Below are 27,230 nucleotides of genomic sequence, written 5' to 3' on the forward strand. Positions count from 1 at the left end.
CAATGAAAGACTCGACGTACAGCAAGTATAATTTTTAATATATGTAGGTTTTAAAATTTTCTGTTTTGATATTTCGTAGTTTAATTACATTATCACTTTGATTTCGCGTACAAGTTAACAGTTACCTAACGCAATGTGTTACAATGATACTTCGTATCTTTCGAGAACGATAATTCATTAGCGGTATATACAATATCAAGGTAATAGTTTATGATAGGTGGTAAGTGATGATTTAATTTTCAGTTTGTTTTATCTTCCTTTTATCCTGGAATGCCTAACAATTATTCAGTTAAGACTCGAGTTGGGTCTTCAATTTAATTGAGTTGTCTCAATCGATTTTCATGCTCAACTGAGCTAACACAGGGCTCGTAATTATTTAATTAAATTTTTCACTATCGACAACTGACAATAACGAATCCCCTCTACTTAAATTCTATACAATGAAAAACAATTTGTCGAGATTGCTCGATTTGTGCGTTTTCAGAATTTAGATTTAAAACAAATAGACATAGGTTTCTTCTTCATTTTCTAGCAATAAAAATAGTAAAGGTGATTGAGACAGCTCCCGATTCGATTCAACGAAATGTAATCTACAGCGGCTGGAAGCGCTAACTCAATTTCGTGACTAGAATTATAGTCAGTATAATGAGGACGATAACGGCTATTATTAGGAGGATGCAAATTTTCCGTCTGAATTTACTCTGGTAATTACTGGCCTTCACGAGCTCCTGCGCCCCGAGTTCAGCATTTCCATGAACATTTTCAATGTTGTTTTCAATGGTATCTGGAAAGTAAATTTTTTTATCAAGCGAGGAATAATTTTTCTGGTCACCAATAGAAAATTAGTTTTGAAATTTCAAATAAAGACCTTTAATTTTCAGTAACTGATAATGCATACAACATTTTCATGAATATTTTCATTAAAAAATTATCAAAATGAATGAGAAATTTTATGGATTCTTTGATTTCGAATTTCATTCAAATTTATAACATTGAAAATTCACTAGAATTTTAACGTGAATTTAAAAAAAATCATAAAAAAAAGATTTGTAATTTTTAGCAATAAATAATTTACGTAAAGTTTCGTGAATGATTTGAGCATTAATTAAATGAAAATTCACTAGAGCTGTTATATGATTTTTTTTTCAATTCCTAACAGTGTAATTAATTTAATATGTACAGTACCAATTGCATCCCCCTGTTGATGCACCAATGCTCCCAATTCCCTCATTATCTGATTAACATCGAGGATGTCACCCTCAATTCGCTTTATCCTATCCTCTCGTTCGAGTACCAAGCCCTGTTCGAATTCAAGAGTTCTGAAACGATAATGATAAATAGGATAAACAGTCCAAATCGTTCCTTCAACCTTGACAATAAGGGAAACTACCTCATCTCAGCTTTTTTCTCATCATCCATGTAGGCTTGCATGAGGCCCTGACGTTCAGCATCACCATCCTCCTGACTATCCATGAGATTAGTGGAAGGCAAGATATGCCTCTTACACTTATCAGCTAGAGTCTGAAATCATTAATTACGAAATTCTAAAATCATCAATTGAGTTGGGAAAATGATGAAAAAAAGACTTTCCACATCCTCTCAAGTATTAATAACTCAAAAGCTAATTGAATAAGAATATAAAATTAATATTAATATATAAAATTAATATGTCAAAATTAATTGAATAAGAATAAGAATTTTTTTTTTACAATAACTCAATAAGATATTAATATTTTAAAAAATGGAAATTTCATGTTTGACTTAATTTATCCCAAACTGGAACCAACCAAAATGTCAATTGTCACCACTCAGTCAGCCCTCCTAAATACTCTAAATGTTGTACCTCAAAAAAACGTCTAACGTCCATCTAGCTATTTAGTACATGCCTTCCACGTTTAATGTATTAATATTCTGTATGTTGTCACGTACTTTTTGCATGTCAGAATATCTTCGTACTGCCTCTTTGAAGTCTGTAGTTAATTTCTCTATCTGTAACTTCTGCTGTTTATCACCACGCCTCATCAGAACAGTCAGTCTTGCAATGTCTTTACTCGTTTGGGTGACCACTTGATTTGTACTCATCTGGGTAACGTGCCTGATCGATAAAAAAATAAAATCATGTGTTAAAATTGAAAAAAAAACGAACAGGGTAAAATGGGTAAAATGAAACGCATTAAATCGTTAATAACTCAAGATCGGTAGAGTGGATTTCTCCAATTTTTTTCCCATTTTAGAGGCATTTTTTTAAGCTCTAAAATGAGGCCTGATTTATCTCAATCGCATCGTTGGGTCAGAAGCCATCAATAATTGAAGGAGGTAAAAAATACTTACACCTTGTCCCTAAGCCCCTGATTATCTTTACCAGTCCCTATGTTCTTAAAAGCTCTCTCCAGTGTTTTCCAACTAGTATTTATCGTATATATATTTGTTGTTATATTCTCACTGAGGCTGTAGAGTTCAGTTGGACTGAACCCCACATCAGGTACATCTGTCCTCTGGTCTGTCGACCCATAATTTTGAGAACCATGCGCCATCCTGAAAAAATCAGACAATTCCCAATTAATTTGGCACGACTACAATTTCAGTCAATCAGTGTAGTCATCACTCAAACAAAGAACGACCATGAATCCTCAGAAGACGGAAATTGCCGAGGCATGAGTCACTCGGTTTCTGGTAATTAATACGTTTTCACGATTGGATCTTTTCAAGTTTGACCTGAATATTTAATCTGATTTATCGTGTGATGAAATAATCGTGATCCAATGAGTTTTCTTTATTTTATGTTATTTTATTTAGAACATGGGGGATTGAGTTTTGAATATGAATCGTGATATTGGATTTCTGTGGGTGTAAGTATTGTTACTAGGCAAGTGATATATTTTGAAGCAGAAAGGGTTCAGTTATTTTCCGGAGTGAAAGACAATGAAATGTTAGTTGTCACTCCGAAAATCAATCGTTTCCAAGAAAATCGTGGGGAATCTATTCTCCAATGACTCATGCGTTATCATCGACTCTATCGCTCAACCCAAACTCTCAATGCATTGTCCTGAACAATGTTGACACACAATGAATATCATTAAGTGAAAGATAATCCCCGTGAATGCCTCGAAAAATAATTTAAAGTTTGTTTTATTCATTTTATTTAAGATATGAAGAATTAAATTTCGAACATGAATCGTGATATTGGATTTCTGTAGGTGCAGGTTTTGTTACTAGGCAAGTGTCGTATTTTGGAGCAGAAAGGGTGGACTTGTTTACGGGCTGAAAGACAATGAAGAGTTAATTGTCACCCCCAAAAATCAATAATTTCCATGAAAACCACGAGGAATAAATTCGCCAATGAGTCACACGGCCTCGTGGACTCTATCAATCAATTCTAAATCCCAATTTATTGCCCTTTACAATGTTGACTGTCCCATAATCAATTCTATCAAAAAATGATCCCTGTCAATTCTGCAAAAAATAACTCACAATTTGCTTCTTTTAAAAAAATGGAAAATTAATGTAAATTATGATATTGGGTTTCTGTGGATGCAGGTATTGGTACCAGGCAAGTGTCATATTTTGGAGCAGAAAGGGTGGACCTGTTTACGGACTGAAAAACAGTGAAGAGTTAATTGTCATCCCCTAAAATTAATAATTTCCAGGAGAAATGAATTCCTCGCTGAGTCACACGTTCTCACGGACTCTATCAATCGATTCTAAATCCCAATTTATTGCCCTTTACAATGTTGACTGTCCCATAATCAATTCTATCAAAAAATAATCCCTGTCAATTCTGCAAAAAATAACTCACAATTTGCTTTTTTTAAAAAAAATGGAAAATGAACGTGAATTATGATATTGGGTTTCTGTGGATGCAGGTATTGTTACCAGGCAAGTGTCATATTTTGGAGCAGAAAGGGTGGACCTGTTTACGGACTGAAAGACAGTGAAGAGTTAATTGTCATCCCCTAAAATTAATAATTTCCAGGAGAAATGAATTCCTCGCTGAGTCACACGTTCTCACGGACTCTATCAATCGATTCTAAATCCCAATTTATTGCCCTTTACAATGTTGACTGTCCCATAATCAATTCTATCAAAAAATAATCCCTGTCAATTCTGCAAAAAATAACTCACAATTTGCTTTTTTTTAAAAAAATGGAAAATGAACGTGAATTATGATATTGGGTTTCTGTGGATGCAGGTATTGTTACCAGGCAAGTGTCATATTTTGGAGCAGAAAGGGTGGACCTGTTTACGGACTGAAAGACAGTGAAGAGTTAATTGTCATCCCCTAAAATTAATAATTTCCAGGAGAAATGAATTCCTCGCTGAGTCACACGTTCTCACGGACTCTATCAATCGATTCTAAATCCCAATTTATTGCCCTTTACAATGTTGACTGTCCCATAATCAATTCTATCAAAAAATAATCCCTGTCAATTCTGCAAAAAATAACTCACAATTTGCTTTTTTTTAAAAAAATGGAAAATGAACGTGAATTATGATATTGGGTTTCTGTGGATGCAGGTATTGTTACCAGGCAAGTGTCATATTTTGGAGCAGAAAGGGTGGACCTGTTTACGGACTGAAAGACAATGAAGAGTTAATTGTCACCCCCAAAAATCAATAATTTCCGTGAAAACCACGAGGAATAAATTCGCCAATGAGTCACACGTCCTCGTGGACTCTATCAATCAACTCAAAATCCCAATTTATTGCCCTTTAGTGTTAACTGTCCCGCAATGAATAATATAAAAAAATAATCGCGATCAATCCTTCAAAAAATAACTCACAATTTGTTTCTGTTTAAAAAACGAAAGAAATAAAAAATGAATGTGAATTATGTCATTGGGTTTCTGTGGATGCAGATATTGTTACTAGGCAAGTGTCATATTTTGGAGCAAAAAGGGTGAATTGTCTCCCAACTAAAGGACAAGGAAGACTTAATTGTCACCCCCTAAAACTAATAATTTCCATGAAAGCCCCGAGGAATAAATTCCTCGATGAGTCACACGTCCTCGTGGACTCTATCAATCAATTTAAAATCTCAATTGATTGCCCTTTACAGTGTTGACTGTCCCACAATGAATATAATCAAAAAATAATCCGCGTCAGCCCTTCAATAAATAATAAATAAAAATAACTAAAAATAATAATAACGAATGATGATATTGGGTTTCTGTGAATGCAGATATTGTTACTAGGCAAGTGTCATGTTTTGGAGCAAAAAGGGTTGACTTGTTTCCCAACTAAAGGACAATGAAGACTTAATTGTCACCCCCTAAAACTAATAATTTCCATGAAAGCCACGAGGAATAAATTCCTCGATGAGTCACACGTCCTCATGGACTCTATCAATCAATTTAAAATCCCAATTGATTGCCCTTTACAGTGTTGAGTGTCCCACAACGATTACCCCCCACTAAAAAATAATCTGTCAATCCCCCGAAAAATAACCTACCTTTTCCAGATGTAAGCCACGTCCCTCGAGTATCTTCAACCCCAACACGTCTCGTCGTACTGCATTTAATCCCAAAATACAGTTGAGATTGATACTTTATTATCCACCACTTCCCTTCGCCGAACTTCTAAAATGACAGTTGCCTAAATGGTGTCTCCTGTCCCGTCCCAGTGACAATACTCTCCCCCATTTTATCATTATCCAATTGGCTGCTGTCCCGTACCCAGACGTCACCACTCGAGTCAAACTTCAGGCAATACCACTAACAATTTGATCGTAAAAAATTCCCAGTCCCAACGAAAACGCGAATTAATTTTCGGTGATAAATTACAAACCCAGAGACTCCAAATTCCCGAATCATCAAAATACCCCGAGCAATTAATCGACAAAATCAACGTGGAAGTGGCTGCTGTGACGTCCCCAATTTTCCCACCAATCTAGTCAAATTAACGTCAAAAAATCCGCCTAAACATTTCCCACATCAGCGATTAATCATTTTCCCCGTGAAATAGAAATTTTCAAAAAATTGCGAATACTTTTTGGGGGGAGTGGGGGTGACAGCGCGTACCCTCTGGGCTCAGCTAGACGGGAACAGGTTAGTCGCACGGTGGACGCTGACTTGACAAGACGTGCATGGTGCGGAAGTCCCCGAGTCCGACCGACAGATTGCGAAAGCCTTCACCAAACAACAACCGTCTACCGTAAGTAAAACCTTCTGTGGATTTTACACTGTAACCATTAAAAAATCGCTCAACTTCATACGTCTGTGTTAATCGAGGTGTTGATAAACGAACAGTAGTTGCGGTGATATTATTTCAATCGTGGTTAGTATCAAAGTGTTCAATTGTTGGGGGAGAGAACAAAAAAACGATACCTCGGGACTAAAGCATCGAGGTGGGACAGAATTTTCTCGAGGGTAGGTGCTGCTTTACGGCTCCTCGGGCATGTACGTCGTTTCATGCGTCATGTCGGGCGCATCTTCCATCTTTCCGTGGGTCTCCGACGCCCCATTTTTCATTAATCGAAATTCATTCACTCGTTATTCATCATTACCCTCGGGAAACAAGTTTCAGCTGCCATTTTTCCGGGGAAAATTATCAATGGGGAGACGGCTTTATCGTGGCCGTTTCGTTTTTAATGTACGACCCACGCAACCCGGGGCATACTTTTGACGTTTTATCATGCTTTGACTTCCCCAAGCGTGCTCCAGCCTTCGTGCACACTCGCTCATTAATTATTCCCTGAAAAATCACTCGCCCATTGGGCTCTAATAGTCGGGGAATATGCGCTCGGATTATCTCGGATTATTCATCTCTGTGCAATTCTCGGACACTTTTTACTTGGACTCCGAGGGGATATTCGGGGAGAATGTGTCCACATTCTTCAGTCCCTGAGAATTCGGAATATTTCGGGCATTTTTCCTACCTGAAACTACTCTCGGGAGACCCCCTGCCCTCGCCGTTCCTCTGGGAACGACAACACAGCAGGTTGGGTCTCAGAATTCTTAGGCTCGCTGGAACACTGATCGATTCAATTCCCAGAAAATTCGTAATTACGCTGATGGAGTTTACGTTAATTCAGAAATTGCGTTATCCGTCTTTATCCCCTTCCATTACCGCGTGATTCCTCATCTCCCTCGATTTCTTTTACTTCCCCCTCCGCGTAAACTTCCTGTGCTTTCGACCCCTCGGGTTTCGAGGACTACCACCCGTCCACCGCACGCATCTATCCCATCGGCGTTTAGCTTACGTCAGGGAATTTTATCGTTTCCTGGAATCTGGGAAAAATGAGCCGTCTTCAGGCTTCAATAGCTCGGGATCGGCAGAGTGGAATTTCCCGATTTTTCTTTCATTTTGAAGATATTTTTTCTAGCTTTAAAATGACCCCTGACTCGACCCATTCACATCGTTGGCTCACGAGATATTCACGATTGACGACGCGTTTTACCCCGTTTTATTGTTGTCTGGAGACAGGGCGAAATGAGCCGTCTTCAGGCTTCAATAGCTCGCGATCGGCGGAGTCAAATTCCCCGATGTTTGTTCGTTCTCAAGATATTTTTTCAAGCTTCAAAATGAGCCTGGAGTCGTCCCAATCGCATCGTTTGATCGGGAGTTATTTCCGATTGACGAACCCGCTTTTTACCCCCCTATCATCAACCTCGATTTCATATTTCCGGGGTTCTGCGAACGCGAACGATTAAAAGTGGATATTTCTCCGAATAATCGGGCATGACCTCATAATTTGCCTGGGCAATATTCCCAGCTATCGATTAGCTCTGTCCCTTCACCTTGAATTATTCGGGGTAAATTATAAATTCATGAATTCCGATATTGCAGTCACGATTATCTGGATCTTTAATTCGTGGTCTAGATTATTATCGTCTCCTTTCCCCTGAAATAATGACATCTTGCATCAGCTGTCGTCGTGATAACGTCTCAGTGAATAAATCATTCCGAGTCACGTCGATTCTCTCAATTGCTCGGTGTTCATGCCACGGGCCTTGCGGCATATATTTTTAATAATGCAATAACCCCACGTTGTTGTCACCAGTCATTGGTTCTGATTATAATTACCCCCGATGATAAACATATTCGATCTGATCGTCATTGCGCGCGTGGGATATACAACGGTTTCATGCGGAAAAAGTCGATTTAAAAATACTGCGGGCATTTCCCTCACCCGCTCCACCCCCGAGTGCACCTCATTTATTTCCGCATGCGGTCTATACTATTTTCCGTGCTGCACTGATAAAAAAATTATTTTTCCTAAAGTTCTTATTTTCTGGAGGGAAGAATTTCTATTAATCTTTTAATGTTGATAATTATTGAGGGAGTTTACTCAAGGTCATAACTAACATGATCATCTTCTAGAGCAACATAATGGTCATAATTGAAACCGAATGAGGATTGCCTGGGAATGACTCAAAAATACTGTTCAGGCTGTTGTTATGGAGTTTTTATACTCCATAACAACAGCCCGAAAATATACTATTCTGGGTGCCCCCAGAAAAATGGTTTATTTGAATTAAATAAACTTTATTTAAATCAAATGAATCTTCTATTAGAATCAAATAAACGAATTGTTTGATGCAAATAAAATTTATTTAATTTAAATCAACCATTTTTCGGCGTGTGCGCTCACCGCACTCTGGACATTGCGCTGTTTTTTTCTTTCCGCGATAAATGCATTTGAATAGCAAGCAATAGTCGATAATGCGCTGCGACTGCCAATGCTGTCATTTATCGCGATAGTGCGTTAAGATTTAATTTCCGTGGAAAACAATGGATTTGTATGTTGAAGAGTGAAATACCTCGAGAGGGTTATTCGTCGGGATATTTTATTCCTCCCCGCGGGGAATATTATAATTTGAGATGGAGAATTTTACTGCCCCCGAGAAATTCCTGCTTGCGTCTGCAGTTTCAATTATCCCACGCGTGCTCCGTAAAACAAAACTACATGTCTTTTTATTTTTTTGCATGATAGTGACGTTAGCGGCTTACGTCATTGATAATAATATAACGCGGTGCAAAATATTATTGCAAATAGAGGCATGACGAGTGGTGTGTACAAATGATCTATCCTGTTGGACAACTACGCCTGCGATATGTTGGAAAAAAATTAAATTCATCGAGAATTTTTCCCATTCTAATTTCAGCCGATAGAACTGCACTATTCGACTATTATTTTTTATAGTTAACACGCGGTTCAACTGATCATTTTTGATAATTCCACTGGTAGTTTTTCATGTTGATATACAGGGGAGAGCAGGGCAAAATGAATGAATGAAAATACTGTCGTATTTTCGACTTTTTCATTTCAACTATTTTAAATTTAATAATTAAATTTAACTATTGTAAGTTTTTTAACTAAGGGAGGGTAGGGTAAAGTGGACACTGTAGGCTTTTTTTAAATTATTCATAACTGAGAAACAAATGTATCAATGGAGCTCAGTTTAGGCTCATCACAAAGGGAAAGAATTGCTCTTTGTATTGAAAAAAAAAAAATTGAATTTCATCAACATTTCAACCCGTCACTAATATTTAAAAAAAAAGTCAAAAGTGTCCATTTTACCCCAACCTTTCCTATTTTTTTTACTAATTTTTGGTTATCAAATTTTTTTTATTATTGGAAGTATTGAGTAGAATAATAATTTTTGATTCAGTAGAATGGAAAATTATTGATAAGTTTTGACGGGAGACGATTTTGTAATCGCACTCGTGAGTTTTTAACTTGAAAAACGACTCCTTCGTTTGGTTGCAACGGACCTATCGGGAAATACCTGATAATTTTGAAGCTCTTGTGGTATTACGTACGAGAATTCGGATTTAGGGGGAAAATATACCATTTCAAATTTCTGGAAAATGTGAAATGTCAAATTACACTGAAAATTCAATGAAATTTAACATTTTTGAGCAGAAAGACGAGAATTCTCCAACTTCCACACTGATAAAACGGATTAGTTATTGTTAACGAATGGATTTTGGTCGGAGGTTAGGATCTATTCGGTCCCACCAAATGTTCATTCGTTAATAGTTAACGAATGTATATTTGAGGAGCCTTGTTTGACTTGACTTTCGCCATTCAAGTGAACCGTTCATCAATTATTAACGAATATTCATTTGGTCATATTCAACTCTACCATTCGCTAATAGTTAACGAATCTCGTTCGGAATAAATGAATCATTCTATCAGTGCATGAATTTTCCATGAGTCACGAATATTCAATTTTAAATTAGCCTGAATTTCTCATTAATCTTCAACAACTGATATTTTCGTTGTGACAAATAACTGGCACTTTCGGCCCTTATTTTATTCGGTTCCATTCTGCTGTATTAGTGGAGCACGAGGTCAACACTGCGGTACGACCTAGATTATTCATGTATTTTTCCTTTCTTCATTTTATCACTGTTTTAGTCTTTTATATAGTCTTTTACTCCCTCAAAGAAAACCGAATTTTGAATTATGCTCAGGAACTTTCTTTGAACGCGAGATCCGAGGCGAGATCGATAATTCATGAGTTTTGGAATATGAGGAATAATTGTGGAATATTTTACGTGATGCGAGGGTGGGAGCCCTCGTTTTTTTCGGGTCACGGCTGTCAACTTCTTCGAGTTGAGGAAAACTTTGTTTCTATTTTTTTTATCATCAAGTGTCGATTCTAATTAGGAATTCCTTTGTCGCAGCGAACTGTGACCCTTTCTTTTGTTCAACCACTTTTTTATTCATGAAAAACTCATTGTTGTCGTATGTTCATGTCTTAACAACAAGTCTCAAAAAACTTTTGTGAGAGATATTGTTAAGGATATCCAAATTCATTCAAATTACATTTTGCACAGAATTATTTTTTTCTAACATTCGTTTTTAATGAATGAATAATTGACATTGTTTAAATTTTCGGACGCCTTATTTTTTTATGTATGAAATCAATTTCTGGTAAAATTCGAAATATGAATAAATTTATTACGACTCAAACAAATTCGAACAAAATTTACGATTCGAGCAAATGATTTTTATTGTGGAAGATTGATTGTTTATAAATTATTTACACAAAATGCTCGTAATTTTAAAAAATTACAATTTTTTAATTATTTCATCAATCTTCTTCCACAAGTAAACGTTCTAATTTGTCTTCAGAAATTTACAATGTTTTCTAACGGTTCAATATCGAGATCAATTTCAGATCTGCGAAGTTTAGCAGAATATCCGGAAATTTAGGGTCAAATGAAAGCTCTGATGTTGGACTCCAAAAATAGAAAAGCATTTCACAGGAAAAAAAAAGCCAAAGTAGGGTAAGCTGCCCTATAGATGGACGAGCTACTTTTGGATAGGAAATTTTATGCAAAAAAATGTTGAAATGTGAATTGTTGCTTTGAGTTTTCACTAACTGCTGTGTTTCTTAACCACTGAATGGCGATTTTTTTTGATCAATTTTTAAAAAACGAACGTCTATCTACACTGAGAGAAACCGACGAAGTTCTCAAACAAGTCTTACTTGTGCCAAGAAAATATTTTTTTGGAAATGACCAAAAAAGGATTTTTTTTGTCCCACACATGCAGAGAGTGCGCCGGAATAAAAAATTTTTGTCGCAAAAATAGATTTAGTAGTTGAAATTTTTTTTGGGCTTTCGATTAAAGGCCCGAGTTGAAGACCCGAGTTTGTAGCAGAGATGTCAGACAAGATATGAATGTTTTTTTGGGCTCAAATGAAAGAGCGGGTCGAGAAACGGCGTGCTAGGGCCTCTCAAGATGGTTTTGAACCAGGGGAGACACCTAGACCCCAATATTCCATACATACTCCTAGACCCCATTGTCCTCCTAGACAATGTTGTCACAACTCTGATTTTCAATTGAAAACAGACATCATCTTTACAGACATTTGTCATGTTTAAAGACCCTAGCACGCCATTTCTCGACCCGCTCTTTCATTTGAGCCCAAAAAAACATTCATATCTTGTCTGACATCGCTGCTACAAACTCGGGTCTACAACTCGGGCCTTCAATTGAAAGCCCGAGTTGAAGGCCCGAGTTTGTAGCAAAGATGTCAGACAAGATATGAATGTTTTTTTGGGCTCAAATGAAAGAGCGGGTCGAGAAATGGCGTGCTAGGGCCTCTAAAGATGGTCTTGAGCCAGGGGAGACTCCTCCACCCCAATGTTCTATAGACACTCCTAGACCCCATTGCCCTACTAGACAATGTTGTCACAACTCTGCTTTTCAATTGAAAACAGACATCATCTTTAGAGACATTTGTCATGTTTAGAGGCCCTAGCACGCCATTTCTCGACCCGCTCTTTCATTTGAGCCCAAAAAAACATTCATATCTTGTCTGACATCGCTGCTACAAACTCGGGTCTACAACTCGGGCCTTCAATTGAAAGCCCGAGTTGAAGACCCGAGTTTGTAGCAAAGATGTCAGACAAGATATGAATGTTTTTTTGGGCTCAAATGAAAGAGCGGGTCGAGAAATGGCGTGCTAGGGCCTCTAAAGATGGTTTTGAACCAGGGGAGACTCCTAGACCCCAATGTTCTATACATACTCCTAGACCCCATTGTCCTCCTAGACAATGTTGTCACAACTCTGCTCTTCGATTGAAAACAGATATAATCTTTAGAGACATTTGTCATGTTTAGAGGCTCTAGCACGTCATTTCTCGACCCGCTCTTTCATTTGAGCCCAAAAAAACATTCATATCTTGTCTGACATCGCTGCTACAAACTCGGGTCTACAACTCGGGCCTTCAATTGAAAGCCCGAGTTGAAGGCCCGAGTTTGTAGCAAAGATGTCAGACAAGATATGAATGTTTTTTTGGGCTCAAATGAAAGAGCGGGTCGAGAAATGGCGTGCTAGGACCTCTAAAGATGGTTTTGAACCAGGGGAGACTCCTAGACCCCAATGTTCTATACATACTCCTAGACCCCATTGTCCTCCTAGACAATTTTGTCACAACTCTGCTTTTCAATTGAAAGCAGACATCATCTTTACAGACATTTGTCATGTTTAGAGGCCCTAGCACGCCATTTCTTGACCCACTCTTTCATTTGAGCCCAAAAAAACATTCATATCTTGTCCGACATCGCTGCTACAAACTCGGGTCTACAACTCGGGCTTTGAATTGAAGGCCCGAGTTGAAGACCCGAGTTTGTAGCAAAGATGTCAGACAAGATTGAACAACAGTGTTAATTGATTCATTTACCCCCGCTTCCGATTGATCATTGAAACGCGATCGTCAGAAATTGATATGTGGATGCGGATGAGTATTTTTTTCGTTTTCAAGTAACGGTGTGGAGTTGTACAGATCGATCATTCGCTCGCTTCACCCTCATTTCATTGAATTTTGACTTCTATGTAGGATTATCTTCTTTGAATTACTCCTTCAATTGTTGCATCCATGACGAAAGCATCAAAATGATGTGAAAATGGGTGCGTACGCGACACGGAAGAGGTTCGAGCGGACTGCGTGCGCCGCGCATCCTCCCGCGTTCACCTGGTGGACCACATTTCGGCAACGGATTGATGGATTTTGATTTAAAAAATTGATCATTATTTATTACACAAAAAGGAACAGCTTTTGTCATGAACATTTTCTTCTATTTGCCAATGTTTCCCATGAAAAAAAAAATCATCAAAAAAACCACTTAATTTGTTTATAACTATTAATTGCACGCACTTACATCAAAAATACCACCGGATTCGGATTTATCGTACCCGAAAACAAGAAAACACCTCAAAACCTTACCGCACTAGAAGAGCACACGGGAAGGGGGTATTGCGTGTGGACTATGAGAAAATTGTCAAAGCTCCTTTGACCCTTTGACTGATGCACGTTGGCACCACTGACATTCCCAGAACATGCGGCATCTCGTCACAAACCTCCAGTGACGTATCAAACAAAAGGAGAGTACGTGATACTAATGTACATGCTGTGTCTTTGCGTCACAGCGCTCTATCTCCTTTGTTCGTCGACTCACCTTTCATATCTCTGCATTGACATAAATTCACTTCAGGGATCATTTGAAACGCATGCAGATTATTAAACATACGTGACTGTCAAGGCGTTTCAAGTGTTAACAGATCGCATGGAAATCCAACAAATTGAATCATTTCAATGTTCCATGTGCGCGTGGAGTTATTCTCTAGGCATTGAATATTTTTCACGTAAGAATTATCTTTGTTTCGAGAATTGACGAAAACCCCCGGACTGTTTTATCGCGTGGGGATTCTTGGGAGTCGGGGAGGGAGAAACTTTTCAAGACGTATCGAAAGTACAGACTGAGTTCTCTGCCACTTTATTTCCATCTCACTCGCTCAACCAACGGTCTGTCGTGACTCCAAGGTCGCACGCGCATTCGTGCTAAAGAAACTGAACTTGGACTCAAACCAGCTGCTTCCCAGTATCTCGTTTCTCCTTTTGTTTCCATTGTCCGGAGATTCAATTATGTCTCGCTGGAATAAAATTGTAGACTGGGGAATTTGATTGACTGTTGTGAAACATTTTTTGAGTTTATGACGTCGGTGTTTAATCGGGAATTTTTCAGTCTGAATGAGCGAGAATTCAAGGATTTATCGCACATTTTATTCTATTGAATCCTAATGAATTGGAGATTGCGAGATTACGTCGGATTAAAATTAAAATTCTTGGGGGGGGGACTCGTTTGCATGAAATTTCCATTTGTTTTTTTTTTCAACTTGAAAGTTTTTTGAAATTCAAGTGATAGCTGCTTTTGAATGCTCTATTTTGTTGGTTTGAATTCAATTTTAAGTCGAATCGTTCGTGATATCGTTTATTCACCTTGGATATTTAACATTGGGTTTTCCATGTCCGGCATTCCTGGCGTCATTGATAGTTCACGCTAATTAAAAGTCATTAAAATTGAATTAAACATCACTTTGATTGGAATTTTTCATTAATTGAAAATGTGGATTTTTTTTTTGAAATTTCAGGAGTTATTTTCCAGTAATATATTCATGAATCAGTTCATTACTACATTGTATTCAATGAAATTGGATTAGGAGGTCCAAAATTTTGAAAACTCATGCGATGATTTTTCTCTATTTGTAATTCAAATCCACCTATTCCTGAAATAAAAAAAAAGTGTAAATTTCCAAAAAAATCCCTGAAATGTCGTCCAACTATTTCATAATTTTCAGCAATTTAAGAAAGTAATCTATGAACAATTTAACAAATAATTTGGAAATTGAAATTTCCATCAATTTTTCCATTAAAATGTGAATTTTCAAAGTAAATAACAAATTCCATGAACAATTCAATTACAAACTAAATTCCAATTCCTAATATTAAAAATTCAACTGCACCTGAAACTACAAAATATTTTCTGTTCAAATTTCGAAAAATATTTGTAACAATATAAGTTTCCAAGAAAGCCCCTCGAAATTTCGTGCCAATATTTTATGATTTTTCATCAACTCAACAAAACATTCAACAAATAATTGTCATCGAATAATCGACCTGAGATTTGAAATTTCCATTAATTTCTCCATTAAAATATGAATTTTCGAAGTGTATTCCCTTTGAAACAAATTCCATGAACAATTCAATTGCAAACTTAAATTCCAATTCCTAATATTAAAAATTCAACTGCACCTGAAACTACGAAATATTTTCTGTTCAAATTTCGAAAAATATTTGTAACAATATAAGTTTCCAAGAAAGCCCCTCGAAATTTCGTGCCAATATTTTATGATTTTTCATCAACTCAACAAAACATTCAACAAATAATTGTCATCGAATAATCGACCTAAGATTTGAAATTTCTATTAATTTCTCCATTAAAATATGAATTTTCGAAGTGTATTCCCTTTGAAACAAATTCCATGAACAAAAAAACTATGATATTTCACTGAAAACAATTATTATTATTTCAAATAATTGACTTTTCAGTTTTATAATCATTAATTGATTCAAAAAAAAAAATGCTTTGAACAAATCCCATGAACAATTCAATTGCAAACTTAAATTCCAATTCCTAATATTAAAAATTCAACTGCACCTGAAACTACGAGATATTTTCTGCTCAAATTTCGAAAAATATTTGTAACAATATAAGTTTCCAAGAAAGCCCCTCGAAATTTCGTGCCAATATTTTATGATTTTTCATCAACTCAACAAACCATTCAACAAATAATCGTCATCAAATAATCGACCTAAGATTTGAAATTTCTATTAATTTCTCCATTAAAATATGAATTTTCGAAGTGTATTCCCTTTGAAACAAATTCCATGAACAAAAAAACTATGATATTTCACTGAAAACAATTATTATTATTTCAAATAATTGACTTTTCAGTTTTATAATCATTAATTGATTTTTAAAAAAACAAAAATGCTTTGAGCAAATCCCATGAACAATTCAATTGCAAACTTAAATTCCAATTCCTAATATTAAAAATTCAACTGCACCTGAAACTACGGAATATTTTCTCCTGAAATTTCGACAAATATGTCTAACAATGTAAATTACCAAGAAAGCCCCTTGAAATTTCGTGCAATTATTTGATGATTCTGCATCAATTCAATAAACACCGAACGATGGCAACCCTTAATGCACACGGAAACCGCTGGCTGGGCCCCCGCAGTACCGAGAAATATCATTGCCGCGTGGTTACGAATGAGGGAGCGCCCTCGGCCCGAGGAGAGTCGAACGACCTCTAACAAACGAGCAAAGTCGAGCGACCTCCGTGGAGCCGAAGTACCCAGGCAGAGGCAGGACGTCGACGTCGTCGTATGGACGTTTGCGCGGGGTGAGACGCGCGCGCGCACACACACACACACACACCGCGGGTTCATTGACCGTCTGACCATGAGCCGCGCCCCACATACATTTCACCACCTATGTATCATGAAAGAGATGATAAAAAAAAATAGGATTGCATTTTATTTTCATTCTTCAGCGAGCGATTCTTGCATTCTACAAAGATCCCAAGTTCAAAGCGACGAAATCGAGTGCATTCCACTCGAGAATCCGACAATAACAAAATTTCATGGGGCTGTTATCGTTTCGTGGGGCACAACGTCAGAATTTTTTTATCACCTCGGGTGGAATTTTTCACTTCGTCATTAAATGATGATTCATTTCTTCGAGATTATTGTGCAGGCGGGATCGCTATCCCGCGATCTTTATGATTCGAAACTGATGAAACTTTTCCGGGAAAAAGAAAGCGGCGAGATGAAAATGTGGGCGGAATGCCGACATTTTTACATGCACTCAGCATTAATCATGGGTTTATAGAGGTTTAATTGTTGTTTTTATTCGTTAAAGTTTTATTCGGAGAGAAAATGAGGAGAGAATCCGGGGGTATTCGTTTGCAACGTGCACACGGCATTGGAAAAACAGTTAGACGAGACGGAGAATTGATTCGTGTGGAGTGCGAGTACACCCACTGAAAGATATTCGTTCGTGCGCACTCGTCAAGTGCTCCCATTACTCGGTATATGGGTCAGGGTGGACCTGCAAGGTGAAGTCAGCGGGTTTCGCACACCTTGGGCTACCCATTTCCGATTGCCAATGACCAATAAAGGAGGCTTTATTTTTTTAAATAAATGTGTGTATTAATACCGTGTCCGATGGACCATGAGGCTATGAATGACCCCGAGCCGCCTCCGATTTCCGGCGACAGGTGTGGCTCGTGTGAAAGGAAATACTTGTTTACCCCAGCTCAAAACCCGGGTATTGAGTTTGAACTTGCGGAATATTCGCCAGCTGGAGATAATTCAGGGGATTTCTGAGGGTGAAATTGGGGGTAATAATGTTTTTCTTGCGCGAGCGCGTCTGTATACACGGAGAAAAATTACGTATCTTTTCCGTAATTCCGGAGCGAACAGCGAAATGTGGTTGTAAGAAATTTTACGGCACTGTCACGGAATTTTCCCGGAGCGTTCCGTAATTTTTATCTGAAACTCCTGTGAGAAATTACGATACCGTCACTTAAATTTTCTGAGTCGACTCCGTAATCGGTGAGTGAATTGTGAGTTCCGTAATTTTTACTGAACATTTCTCTCCGTGTAGTACTTGATAATACTTGAACTGGAGATTCGCTAGTTGCAGCTTTCCACTGAGGGAAAAACGACAAGGTTCTCAAACAAGTCTTACTTGCGCCGAAAAAATCGTTTTTTGAAAATGATCAAAAAAGGGCTTTTTTGTGCCAAACGTGCAGAGAGTGCGCCGGAATGAAAATTTTTTGTCGCAAAAATAGTTTTAGCAGTTGAAAAAAAATTGTACCATCTGTACAATCTGTTGTACCTGTTGTATCTGTTGTATCTGATATGATAGCAATCTTGTAACTTGGGGATAAAATATTTGTTGATAAATTTTCCTCTGTATGAGATATTTTCATCCTGAAAAGGCACCGTCTGGAGTGAATTATCCGCCTCTTGAGCCAAATATTTCGTTGCTGTCGAAAGCAGAACAATTATTCATGTTTGAGACTTTCCAATTCGAACCAAACAAATTCTTTTTTGGCAATTTTCAACTAGCGATTTTCTTGGCCCAAACAAAACTTGTTTGACAAGGTGTTTGTTTTTCTCTCAGTGTACTGTGACAAATGACGACCTAACAGCCATTAGATACATCAAATTATTAATTTGCAATTACCTCCCTATAGGATTTATTTCCCAATATTATTCAAGAGCGCTCTTTGAAAATGTTCAGCTTTTTTCAACGCTTTTTTGATTGTACAATCATAATTTTTGGAGACTCCAGGGATATGTAGAGCTGAATAGCAATTGGAGATCATTTCAGATTATCAAAATAAAAACAACAACCAAGATCACGTTCGAAAGATAATCCACCCGGGCCTGAATTGAAAAATTCAAGGATTTTTTAACCTGAAATACCATGAATTCTATGAATTTTTATGTAATTATTGAACTGAAATTACAATTTCCATTGATTTTTACGTAAAATTCAGAAATTTTGGCGATGAAGGTCCTTGAAATTCCAATGAAGCTGAAACTAGCAGAATATTCGTCAGCGGAAAATTGAATTTAGAGGATATTTAAGTGTAGGAGAGTCAAATAATCATCTGTACAAATGTTTTTCAAGTGCAAAAGAGTTTGTAGATTACTTAAAAACATTTGTACACTCCTAGATTCGCCTAAGACAAATCTTCTGCTGTGGAATCTTTCGCTAGATTCAGCTTCATAAATTCCAGTGGATATGTAATCTAGTAAAAATTTTCAAGAATAGAGTCTCTCGTACAACGAGATTATGTGTGAATGCCACATTTGAATAAAAAGAATCTGTTAATATTTGTGTTTCAGCTTCCTACAGGAAGTTCTCTGTGCTGTAATTTATCACTCAGGGGGCCAACACACGCGCAACAACGGACAACCCCACAGGACCGGGGGGTGCTTCTCGTGTCTCGGGAGGAAGGTCAGGGTCCTCACAGTAACCTTGGCTTATAAAGCAAAAAAAATCAAAACATTCACACGTACATTTATCAAACCCTTGCAAAATCCCAAAGAAGTTGAACGAAAAAAGAACATTTGAGATACGAAGTCTAGAGAGCTTCAAGTAGTTTTTCCGAAAAATCATAAACAAACTAAAACATTCGCGAGTCGCCTGCATTTTTCAACCACCGAGATTAAAAAGTTCGATGCCTTCCAGGGACGATAATCGCTCCCTATCCACTGAGCGACGCTGGATCCCTCCTTCAACTGTTAGACGCGATGCTTTCACCCCAGAAAACCGAAATGATTTCATCTTCCGTAAGGTGCGGGGTATTCTTAACAAGCTCACACCGGAAAAGTTCGCAAAGCTGAGCAACGATTTGCTCAAAGTTGAGCTCAATTCCGATGTGATTCTCAAAGGTGTTATTTTCCTGGTGAGTTGGGAGTAACTTATTCATTCGATTTGTTGTGAAGTGGTGGAAGAAGATGGGAAGGAGTTACATTCGATGCACTGATGGAAAATTGACTCTGTAATTTTATGAAAAAAAAAAAAAAAATGCTGAAATCACCAAATAATTCGCATCAAATTTCATGAACGATATTTGAGTTTAAATTGAGTTGAGATCTGAAACTTTGGGAACTCAAATGCAGTTTCACTGAGATTTCAGGAAATTTTGACATTGAAGATTGAAATTTTTTTGGAAAAATCAATGAAAACCGTAAATTTCACTGTAAATATATAACAATAACTCATCTATAGAAATTCGGGTCATAGCTGCGTTTGAATTCTGAATTTTGTTGATTTGAGTTCAATTTGAAGTTAAATTTAACATCACCTTGAATGGAAATTAAATTTCATAAACGATATTTGAGTTTAAATTGAATCCAAATCTCAAACTTTAAAAACTCCAATGCAGCTGTCACTTGAATTGCAATTATAATTCCACTGAAATTTCAGGAAATTTCGACATTGAAAATTCAAACTTTTATTAAAAAATCCACGAGAACCTTAAATTTTACTCTAATTATATAACAACAACTCATTTACAGAAACTCAACTAATAATTGCATTTGATTTCTCAATTTCAAGTTAAATTAAACATCAGCTTCAATAGAAATTAAATTTCATGAACGATATTCGAGTTTAAATTGACTTAAAATCAATTCAAATTTTCTAAAAAACTTCACAAGAATCGTAAATTTTACTGTAACCATACGACTCCTTCAACACTCCTTCACCACTGCCCCGATTAATATCCATTAACTCATAACTTAACGACTGCATTCTAGATCTTTGAAAAAGCACTCGATGAACCCAAGTACAGTTCTATGTACGCACAGCTGTGCAAACGGCTGGCCGACGAAGCACCTAACTTTGAATCCCAAAAGCCAACAATCGAAGGTCAAAAAGCTCAAAGTACATTCAGACTATTGCTCCTCAACAAGTGTAGAGCGGAATTCGAAAATCGTTCAAAAGCCAATGATGCATTCGAGGGACAGGATGATCTTGGACCGGAGGAGGAGGAACGCCGTCAGTTGGCTAAACGAAAAATGCTCGGCAATATCAAATTCATCGGAGAACTTGGTAAACTTGAAATCGTATCCGATTCTATACTGCACAGCTGTATCCAGCAGTTGTTACACAATAAAAGACGAGCCAAGGGACCCAGGGGGGACATGGCCGAGGATATCGAGTGCTTGTGTCAAATTATGCGTACATGCGGCCGTATCCTTGACTCGGATAAGGGCCGTTTCCTCATGGACCAATACTTTGAACGTATGAACTCACTCGCTGAGAGTTGTGATTTACCATTGCGCATACGTTTTATGTTGCGTGACGTTATTGAATTACGACGCGACAATTGGGTACCACGTAAAGCAACAAGCACCGAGGGCCCAATGCCAATTAATCAGATCCGCAATGACAACGACGACACCTCAAGAAGCACAAGCTCTTATCACAATCGACAACGTGAGGATCGTCTTGGTGGTAATGATTTTCTACGTAAAATTGGCAGACCCGGTATTGACATGGACATTGTTGGCAGTATACCACTGTCATCACCATCATTTGGACTATCACCATTCAGTCCAAATGGCTTTCCAACCCCACCGTCCGGTGGTTATGGCCGGCACAATCAGCGTAATCAAACGCCAGGTGGTTATTTTCCAAATCAAAATAGACATCAGAATAATTATCCTGGTAAACACAATCAACAACAACACAATTCACCCCAGAATTACAATAACAATGGTAACAAGGATCAGTTGCGTTTCAATAAATCAAAAATGCTGATTGGACATCCTGAGGAAGTGTCGCTGCGTCCATCAACAACGTCGATGATGTTTAATAAACAGGCTACTATTAAACCAGCAAGTTTACCTCTGACTTCAGATATATTCCAAGGTCGTGCTCTTGAATCACCAATGATGAGGGCACCAGCTATTAAGACAACTCCACCACTACCGCACAAAGAAACATCACCGGCTATTGTTATTAAACAGGGCCCACTTGATAAACGTGATAAGGCACGTGATAGGAAGGACAAGGGGCCCACTAGGGAGGAAATTATTAAGAAAGTTAATGCTATGATGGATGATATGTCATCGGAGACTAATGTCAAGGATGCTATCACCAGTTTCAAGGATCTCAAGGTACCGGAGAGATTTATACGTCATGCTGTCTACACTATTTACTCGAATACACTTGAGAGGGGAGATTCTGAGAGGGAATTTGCTGTTAAATTTGTCGCTGAAATGAGGAAGGAGAGCCTCGTTACTGTTCAACAGATGAGCGAGGGGTGGAAGGAGCTCGTTGCAAGTATTGCTGATAAGGAGAGCACTGTGCCCTGTGTTGCCTCACACGTGGCATCAATAACGGCCAAGGCCATTGTCAACAGTCTCATGCAACTTCAGGATCTTGCTTCGGTCACTGAAAATGGACAGCATCATCCCCTGTTTCTACTCACTCTGCAGCAATTGCATAAGAGCCAGGGCAAAGCTGTTCTCACACAGATATTTAATGACAGTAAAGTCAATCTTATGAGCCAATTGCCGGAGGCGGAGAAGACCAAGGAGAGACTTGGAGAGATTCTTGAGGATCGTGAACTGACATTCTTGTATCCTTTGTTGAGGATTCAGGGGGATATGTGGCGTCAGTTGGAGAGCGATCCCAGTCCACAGGCTTTCTACAAGTGGATCAAGGATAAACTCGATCCGGCGCATCATTCTGATCCGGGATTTATCAATGCACTTATGACCGTTCTTCTCAAGTACATCACGCAGGTAATTCGCTTGGTTTGCCGTTTGTTCAGGGAATCATCGGGTTTAGGAAGAAATTTTAGGAGAGATTTTTTTTGGTGATGGAATTTTTAAAAATATATCGAGTAATATTTTTCCGTAAAATTAATCATTGTTGAGATAATTCAATATTTGTTAATTATTTATTACGGTTCTTCTTAACTGCATCATATTCTATTAAATTTTTAATAGATTAGCAATTTTGAAAACTTATTGGATCAATGGGTTTAGGAAGAAATGCCAGGAGGGATTTTTTGTTGGTGATGGAATTTAAAAAAAAAATATCGATTCCGTAAAGTTAATCATTGTTGAGATAATTCAATATGCAATTCTGAAAAATATTTGCGTGAAGTTTTACTATTTTCATTGTGATATGCACCTGAAAATTACAATTCCATCAAGAATTCCAATAACTAGCTCATTTTTTTAGTAACGAAATACGTAAAAATTTCAGTTCAATCAATTCACTTTCTAGAGGATTCCATAAAGTAAATAAAATGCAGTCATTAATTATTTATAAATCTTGGGAATAAATAAGTTTGGATAGGAATTCAATATTCCACAAGACGTAAAAAATTGATGTTCTCTTTTACTTGTGCAATACAGCTTCTCTAAACCTTCAATTTTGTTTCTAAAAATAGGAAACCACACTTGCATCTGGCGTCGACACATCGAGCGTACCAGACAAGTCCCTGCAGGAGAAGGAACGTGGACTCTTGCAAAAGTACACACGTGTACTAGAGTCATTTCTCACTACCATCGATGCTCAGGTAACTGCCGTTCACTCGCTACAGGTGTTCTGTCTGTCGCACGATTTCCCAAAGGGAATGTTACTGCGATGGTTCATGGCACTCTATGAATTATCAATTATCGAGGAGGAAGCCTTCATCAAGTGGAAGGAGGATGTCACCGATGCTTATCCTGGCAAGGGCAAAGCCTTGTTCCAAGTGAGTGCACAATTATCTATTAAACCGTTCAAGATTACGTGCAGTAAAAATATCACATCTTATTATTCATCACAGTTAGAAATGAAAATGTAAATTTCATGGGACAATTTCCCTGAATTTTACCCCAAATTTCAGTCCAAAATTTTCAATAGTGATTATAGTAATCTATAATTCGTAATAATTCATTTTTCAGGTGAACTATTGGTTAACCTGGCTCCAGGAGGCGCCTTCCGAGGAGGAGGAGGACGAGGGAGACAACTAAATAAATTTCTTGGGTAAACCACCCGAAGACAGGGGCTCACAATCCCCAACCCAAACGACAACCTATTATTTCACATAGGGTTTTAATAACCGTGCTAACGCTGATCCGTGGGTTTCAGTTTTACTTGTTTACGTTGTCTCTTTCAACAAAAACAAAAAAGCAAAAGGAAAAAAAACAGAAAAATTAACTTAAAAAAAAACTCGAAAAAAAATGGAAAAAAATAAAGTGAACATCTTGTGAGTCCAGCAGGGGAGGAGGGGGTCGTGCACGCTCAATGAAGATGTTGGGGACGAGGAGTTGATGCATCCATAATTCGACAAATGGTACTGGAGAGGGAGGGGGGACAGGAGAAACGTGAAATTATTGATCAAATGAGAAACAAAATGGCTAGAACAGTATGCAACGACTCATGAATGTGTGTGTGAGTGGTGGAGCGTGTCAAGTGGAGAGACCCCGAAGGCAAGAAGTTTTAAATGTTTTAGATAATTGAATATTAATATTGATTTATATCTGAAAATGGGAAATAAGAAAATGAACTTCAGACCCTTGAATTTTTGAAATAGTAGGCCATTGAATTTGTTTTTTTTTTCATTTGTTGGTAATGATCATTGGTACAGAGGGGGTAAATTATCAGAACTATTGATAACGTGAAAACGACTAAATACGAAAACTATTAAAATTAGTAATGATCAATTTTGTGTTGTCCAAGTTTTTGTCTAGTATTGTGCTTGTGTCACATTAATCAATATTATTTTTCTTCTCTTTTGTAAGTCTTTTTCGTCCATTGGACCTTTATAGGAGAGTAGCCAAGTAATTTGTTATATCTGTGTACCAGCTTTTACATTTATTATGGTGAATGATCAACAAATATACCATTTCCAAAGGAAAAAAAATGAAATGCAGACATTTACGATGAATTGAAGAACTTAATTGATTCGAGTTTGTGGAGAATGGGGGGAATATAATAAATATAAAAGTGAATGGCGGTTTTTGATGGTCATGGAGTCAGTGGGCAATCAAATGCGATCTGTCATTGAGAAACTCTAAACTTCATGAATCATTCATTAACTATCCATCATAACTTAACGTAACGGAGACATTAGCTAGGCTTAGTGACATCGACTTGAAGAAGAAAAGTGAAGGAAACTGAATTAATCAATAAACTTTTGCCTCTTGTGTAATTTATTACAGAATTGAAAGAAAAATAACAACAAACTCTTGGTTCTGTCGTTCAACGTATCACATCCCTTTCATTCTTCCTCAGTTAACATGTAGTCTCTACTCTTCCCACTTAATTAATAATAAAAAGAAACGAAGTAAAAAGGAGAATTTAAAAATAATGAAAGATCGAGATAAAAAACATGAAAAATATCCGAAGCTTTGAGTCAACCTTCAGGCCGGCTAATCAGTGCTCTCGAATTTATTTAGTGCAATAATTAACACTTAATCCGAGTGTTCCAATCCTTATTTTCACATTACCATTATTCTCGTCGTTATTTCATTTTTAATCGAGATTTTTCAATGAGTTGCGACGCACCAGACCAACTTTACTATTTACTTAGGGAGTATTTTTATATTGGTTTGTGGACAGTATCATGATCGTAATGTATAGTCCAAGATGTATATAATTATTGAATTACGGGACTCGTGAAGACATTCGTCAGCCTGAAGAGTTACATCAAAGAAATGTTTTTTATGGTGAAAAAAAAAAATTTATTCAGAGACGTGAGGGGAACGTAAAGACCGTTGTATCCAATGATCACTACTAGGATTTACTTCGCCATTTAGTATACGCCCTGTATTTGTCCCCCAATTCCCAATTTTTTTTCGCGTCATTTAGATTAAAATGAAGAAAGTTAATGTTTTTCTACTTCATTCAGTAGATTCTACTCCCATTTTTTCGTTTACAAGTTAAACTTGGGGACAAATAATGCGTCAACGCGCTACGTATATTCATAGTCTTCATTTTATAGTGAAACAGGAGTAAAAGTATGAAAGTTTATAGTAATCCTTATCACCAGAGTCACTAGTGACTGTTAACATGATTTAAAATAAAAAGGACAAAAAAAAAGTATAAAAAAACGTATATAAATAACAAAAAAACGTATTAACTTACTTCTTTGCACGTGACATAACGAATTTATAGCGACAATTGTAGTGTAATATTTAATGGCGTAACATTTGGTATAACGATGTATTTTCGTTTATTGCCTTTGTAATACCAATTATATTTAAATATGAGTTTGTCTATCGGAGTGATTGTTTACATTGCAAAATTGTTATCCATGCACTCTTTGAGAGAATATGAATGGCATCGCTCTGACGACGAGTGTACCTCAGCATAATTGTTGTCGAGGAATGAATCTTTTTTTTTAATTGGTTTATTTTTTCTTCCATCTCGCACGGAAAAATTGCATTCAAGAACCTGGTGAATTTTATGGGAAACTTTATTGGATTTTTATTGAATTTTGACTTTTCTCATTGAAAATATCCCATAGGAACTATTTTATTTATTTTTTAATCAGGAGAATTTTCTGGAGGAATTCCTCCACATTAATTTTTTTTCACTCAATTTTTTTCTTTTTTTATTGAAAAAAATGGAGCAAAAAAACGTAGGAAAAATCGAATTCTTCTGATTTTTACCGTAAAATATTCTCCATTGAACATTTCTATTTGCAAAAATCTGATAAAAATTTCAACATAAATTCAACAGAATTTTGCAGGAAATTCCCTGGGTTTTTCTATAAATTTTTTTGTATGTAACGCCCGATGAATTTGACAATTTACAGAGAAAAAAAAAAGAACAATCCATGTATAAATAAAGTCAGTATTATTTCCGACGAATGCAAAATACAATTGAATTTGTAGAGAAATTTAATTCGGACATTAAATGGACAAAAAATCATAATAGAACCAGTAATGACGTGAAATTAACACAACTATTTTGAAGTTTAAATCAAAATATGAATAATCCCTGGGATGACGTTTTATCTCATGACTTGTGCGTGACCGACTGTCATTGTTCAATGAAATTCTTTGTATCCGAGTAGATCGTACTGATATAATTCTCAAAGTTTGAACAATATCTCTGGCGTGAGTTGCGATGAATGCACAACGATAAGAAAAACAAATAGTTTACTCGAATGAAAATTGTTAATGAATCTCTCGACAAATTACAGGAACAGGATAAACAGTGAGGAAAATATTAACTGAAATTTACCAGAATGATGAAGAATAAAATGAGACGACTATGAGAACAAGCCCCAGTGTTGCACCAGTTACTCTCAGCCTTAATGTATATTTGATACGTATTCAGGCACGTGTATGTATATAGAATTATCACCACTCGAATTTCTCCTGGTGTT

The 27,230-nt window shown here is 37.0% G+C and overlaps 2 protein-coding genes across 4 annotated transcripts; one reads left to right on the forward strand and one right to left on the reverse strand.

Annotated features, from left to right (window-relative positions):
- Window positions 1-17: 17 nt before the first annotated feature.
- On the reverse strand, window positions 18-5,838 carry LOC107037481 (syntaxin-7). The gene is made up of 6 exons (XM_015256046.2): window positions 5,450-5,838; window positions 2,332-2,535; window positions 1,930-2,095; window positions 1,391-1,521; window positions 1,186-1,319; window positions 18-784 (listed from the first exon to the last, which is right to left on the reverse strand). Exons 2-6 carry the CDS (start codon window positions 2,532-2,534, stop codon window positions 609-611), a joined length of 810 nt encoding a protein of 269 aa, XP_015111532.1. The 5' UTR covers window position 2,535; window positions 5,450-5,838; the 3' UTR covers window positions 18-608.
- On the forward strand, window positions 5,827-26,239 carry LOC107037458 (eukaryotic translation initiation factor 4 gamma 2). 3 transcript variants are annotated; one of them, XM_015256026.2, is made up of 5 exons: window positions 5,827-6,150; window positions 19,228-19,790; window positions 20,647-22,641; window positions 23,298-23,603; window positions 23,797-26,239. In XM_015256026.2, exons 2-5 carry the CDS (start codon window positions 19,563-19,565, stop codon window positions 23,863-23,865), a joined length of 2,598 nt encoding a protein of 865 aa, XP_015111512.1. In that variant the 5' UTR covers window positions 5,827-6,150; window positions 19,228-19,562; the 3' UTR covers window positions 23,866-26,239. The 3 variants fall into 3 exon arrangements, with proteins under 3 accessions (XP_015111512.1, XP_015111516.1, XP_015111520.1); XM_015256030.2 differs by lacking the exon at window positions 5,827-6,150 and adding an exon at window positions 6,164-6,273; XM_015256034.1 differs by lacking the exon at window positions 5,827-6,150 and having other exon boundaries at window positions 19,259-19,339; window positions 19,574-19,790.
- Window positions 26,240-27,230: the final 991 nt, after the last annotated feature.

This window comes from Diachasma alloeum, unplaced genomic scaffold, assembly GCF_001412515.2.
Source record: "Diachasma alloeum isolate Michigan unplaced genomic scaffold, Dall2.0 Dall_scaffold_00177, whole genome shotgun sequence".
Lineage (NCBI taxonomy): Eukaryota > Metazoa > Arthropoda > Insecta > Hymenoptera > Braconidae > Diachasma > Diachasma alloeum.

Excerpts from the sequence above, each read along its gene's own strand:
- LOC107037481 (XM_015256046.2), bottom strand. The coding sequence starts at position 2,534 with ATGGCGCATGGTTCTCAAAATTATGGGTCGACAGACCAGAGGACAGAT. Across the intron at positions 1,320-1,390 it reads GAGAAAAAAGCTGAGATGAG|AACTCTTGAATTCGAACAGG; the intron begins GTAGTTTCCCTT and ends TTATCGTTTCAG. Across the intron at positions 785-1,185 it reads TCAACAGGGGGATGCAATTG|ATACCATTGAAAACAACATT; the intron begins GTACTGTACATA and ends TTTACTTTCCAG.
- LOC107037458 (XM_015256026.2), top strand. The coding sequence starts at position 19,563 with ATGCCTTCCAGGGACGATAATCGCTCCCTATCCACTGAGCGACGCTGG. Across the intron at positions 22,642-23,297 it reads TTCTCAAGTACATCACGCAG|GAAACCACACTTGCATCTGG; the intron begins GTAATTCGCTTG and ends TTCTAAAAATAG. Across the intron at positions 23,604-23,796 it reads AGGGCAAAGCCTTGTTCCAA|GTGAACTATTGGTTAACCTG; the intron begins GTGAGTGCACAA and ends TTCATTTTTCAG.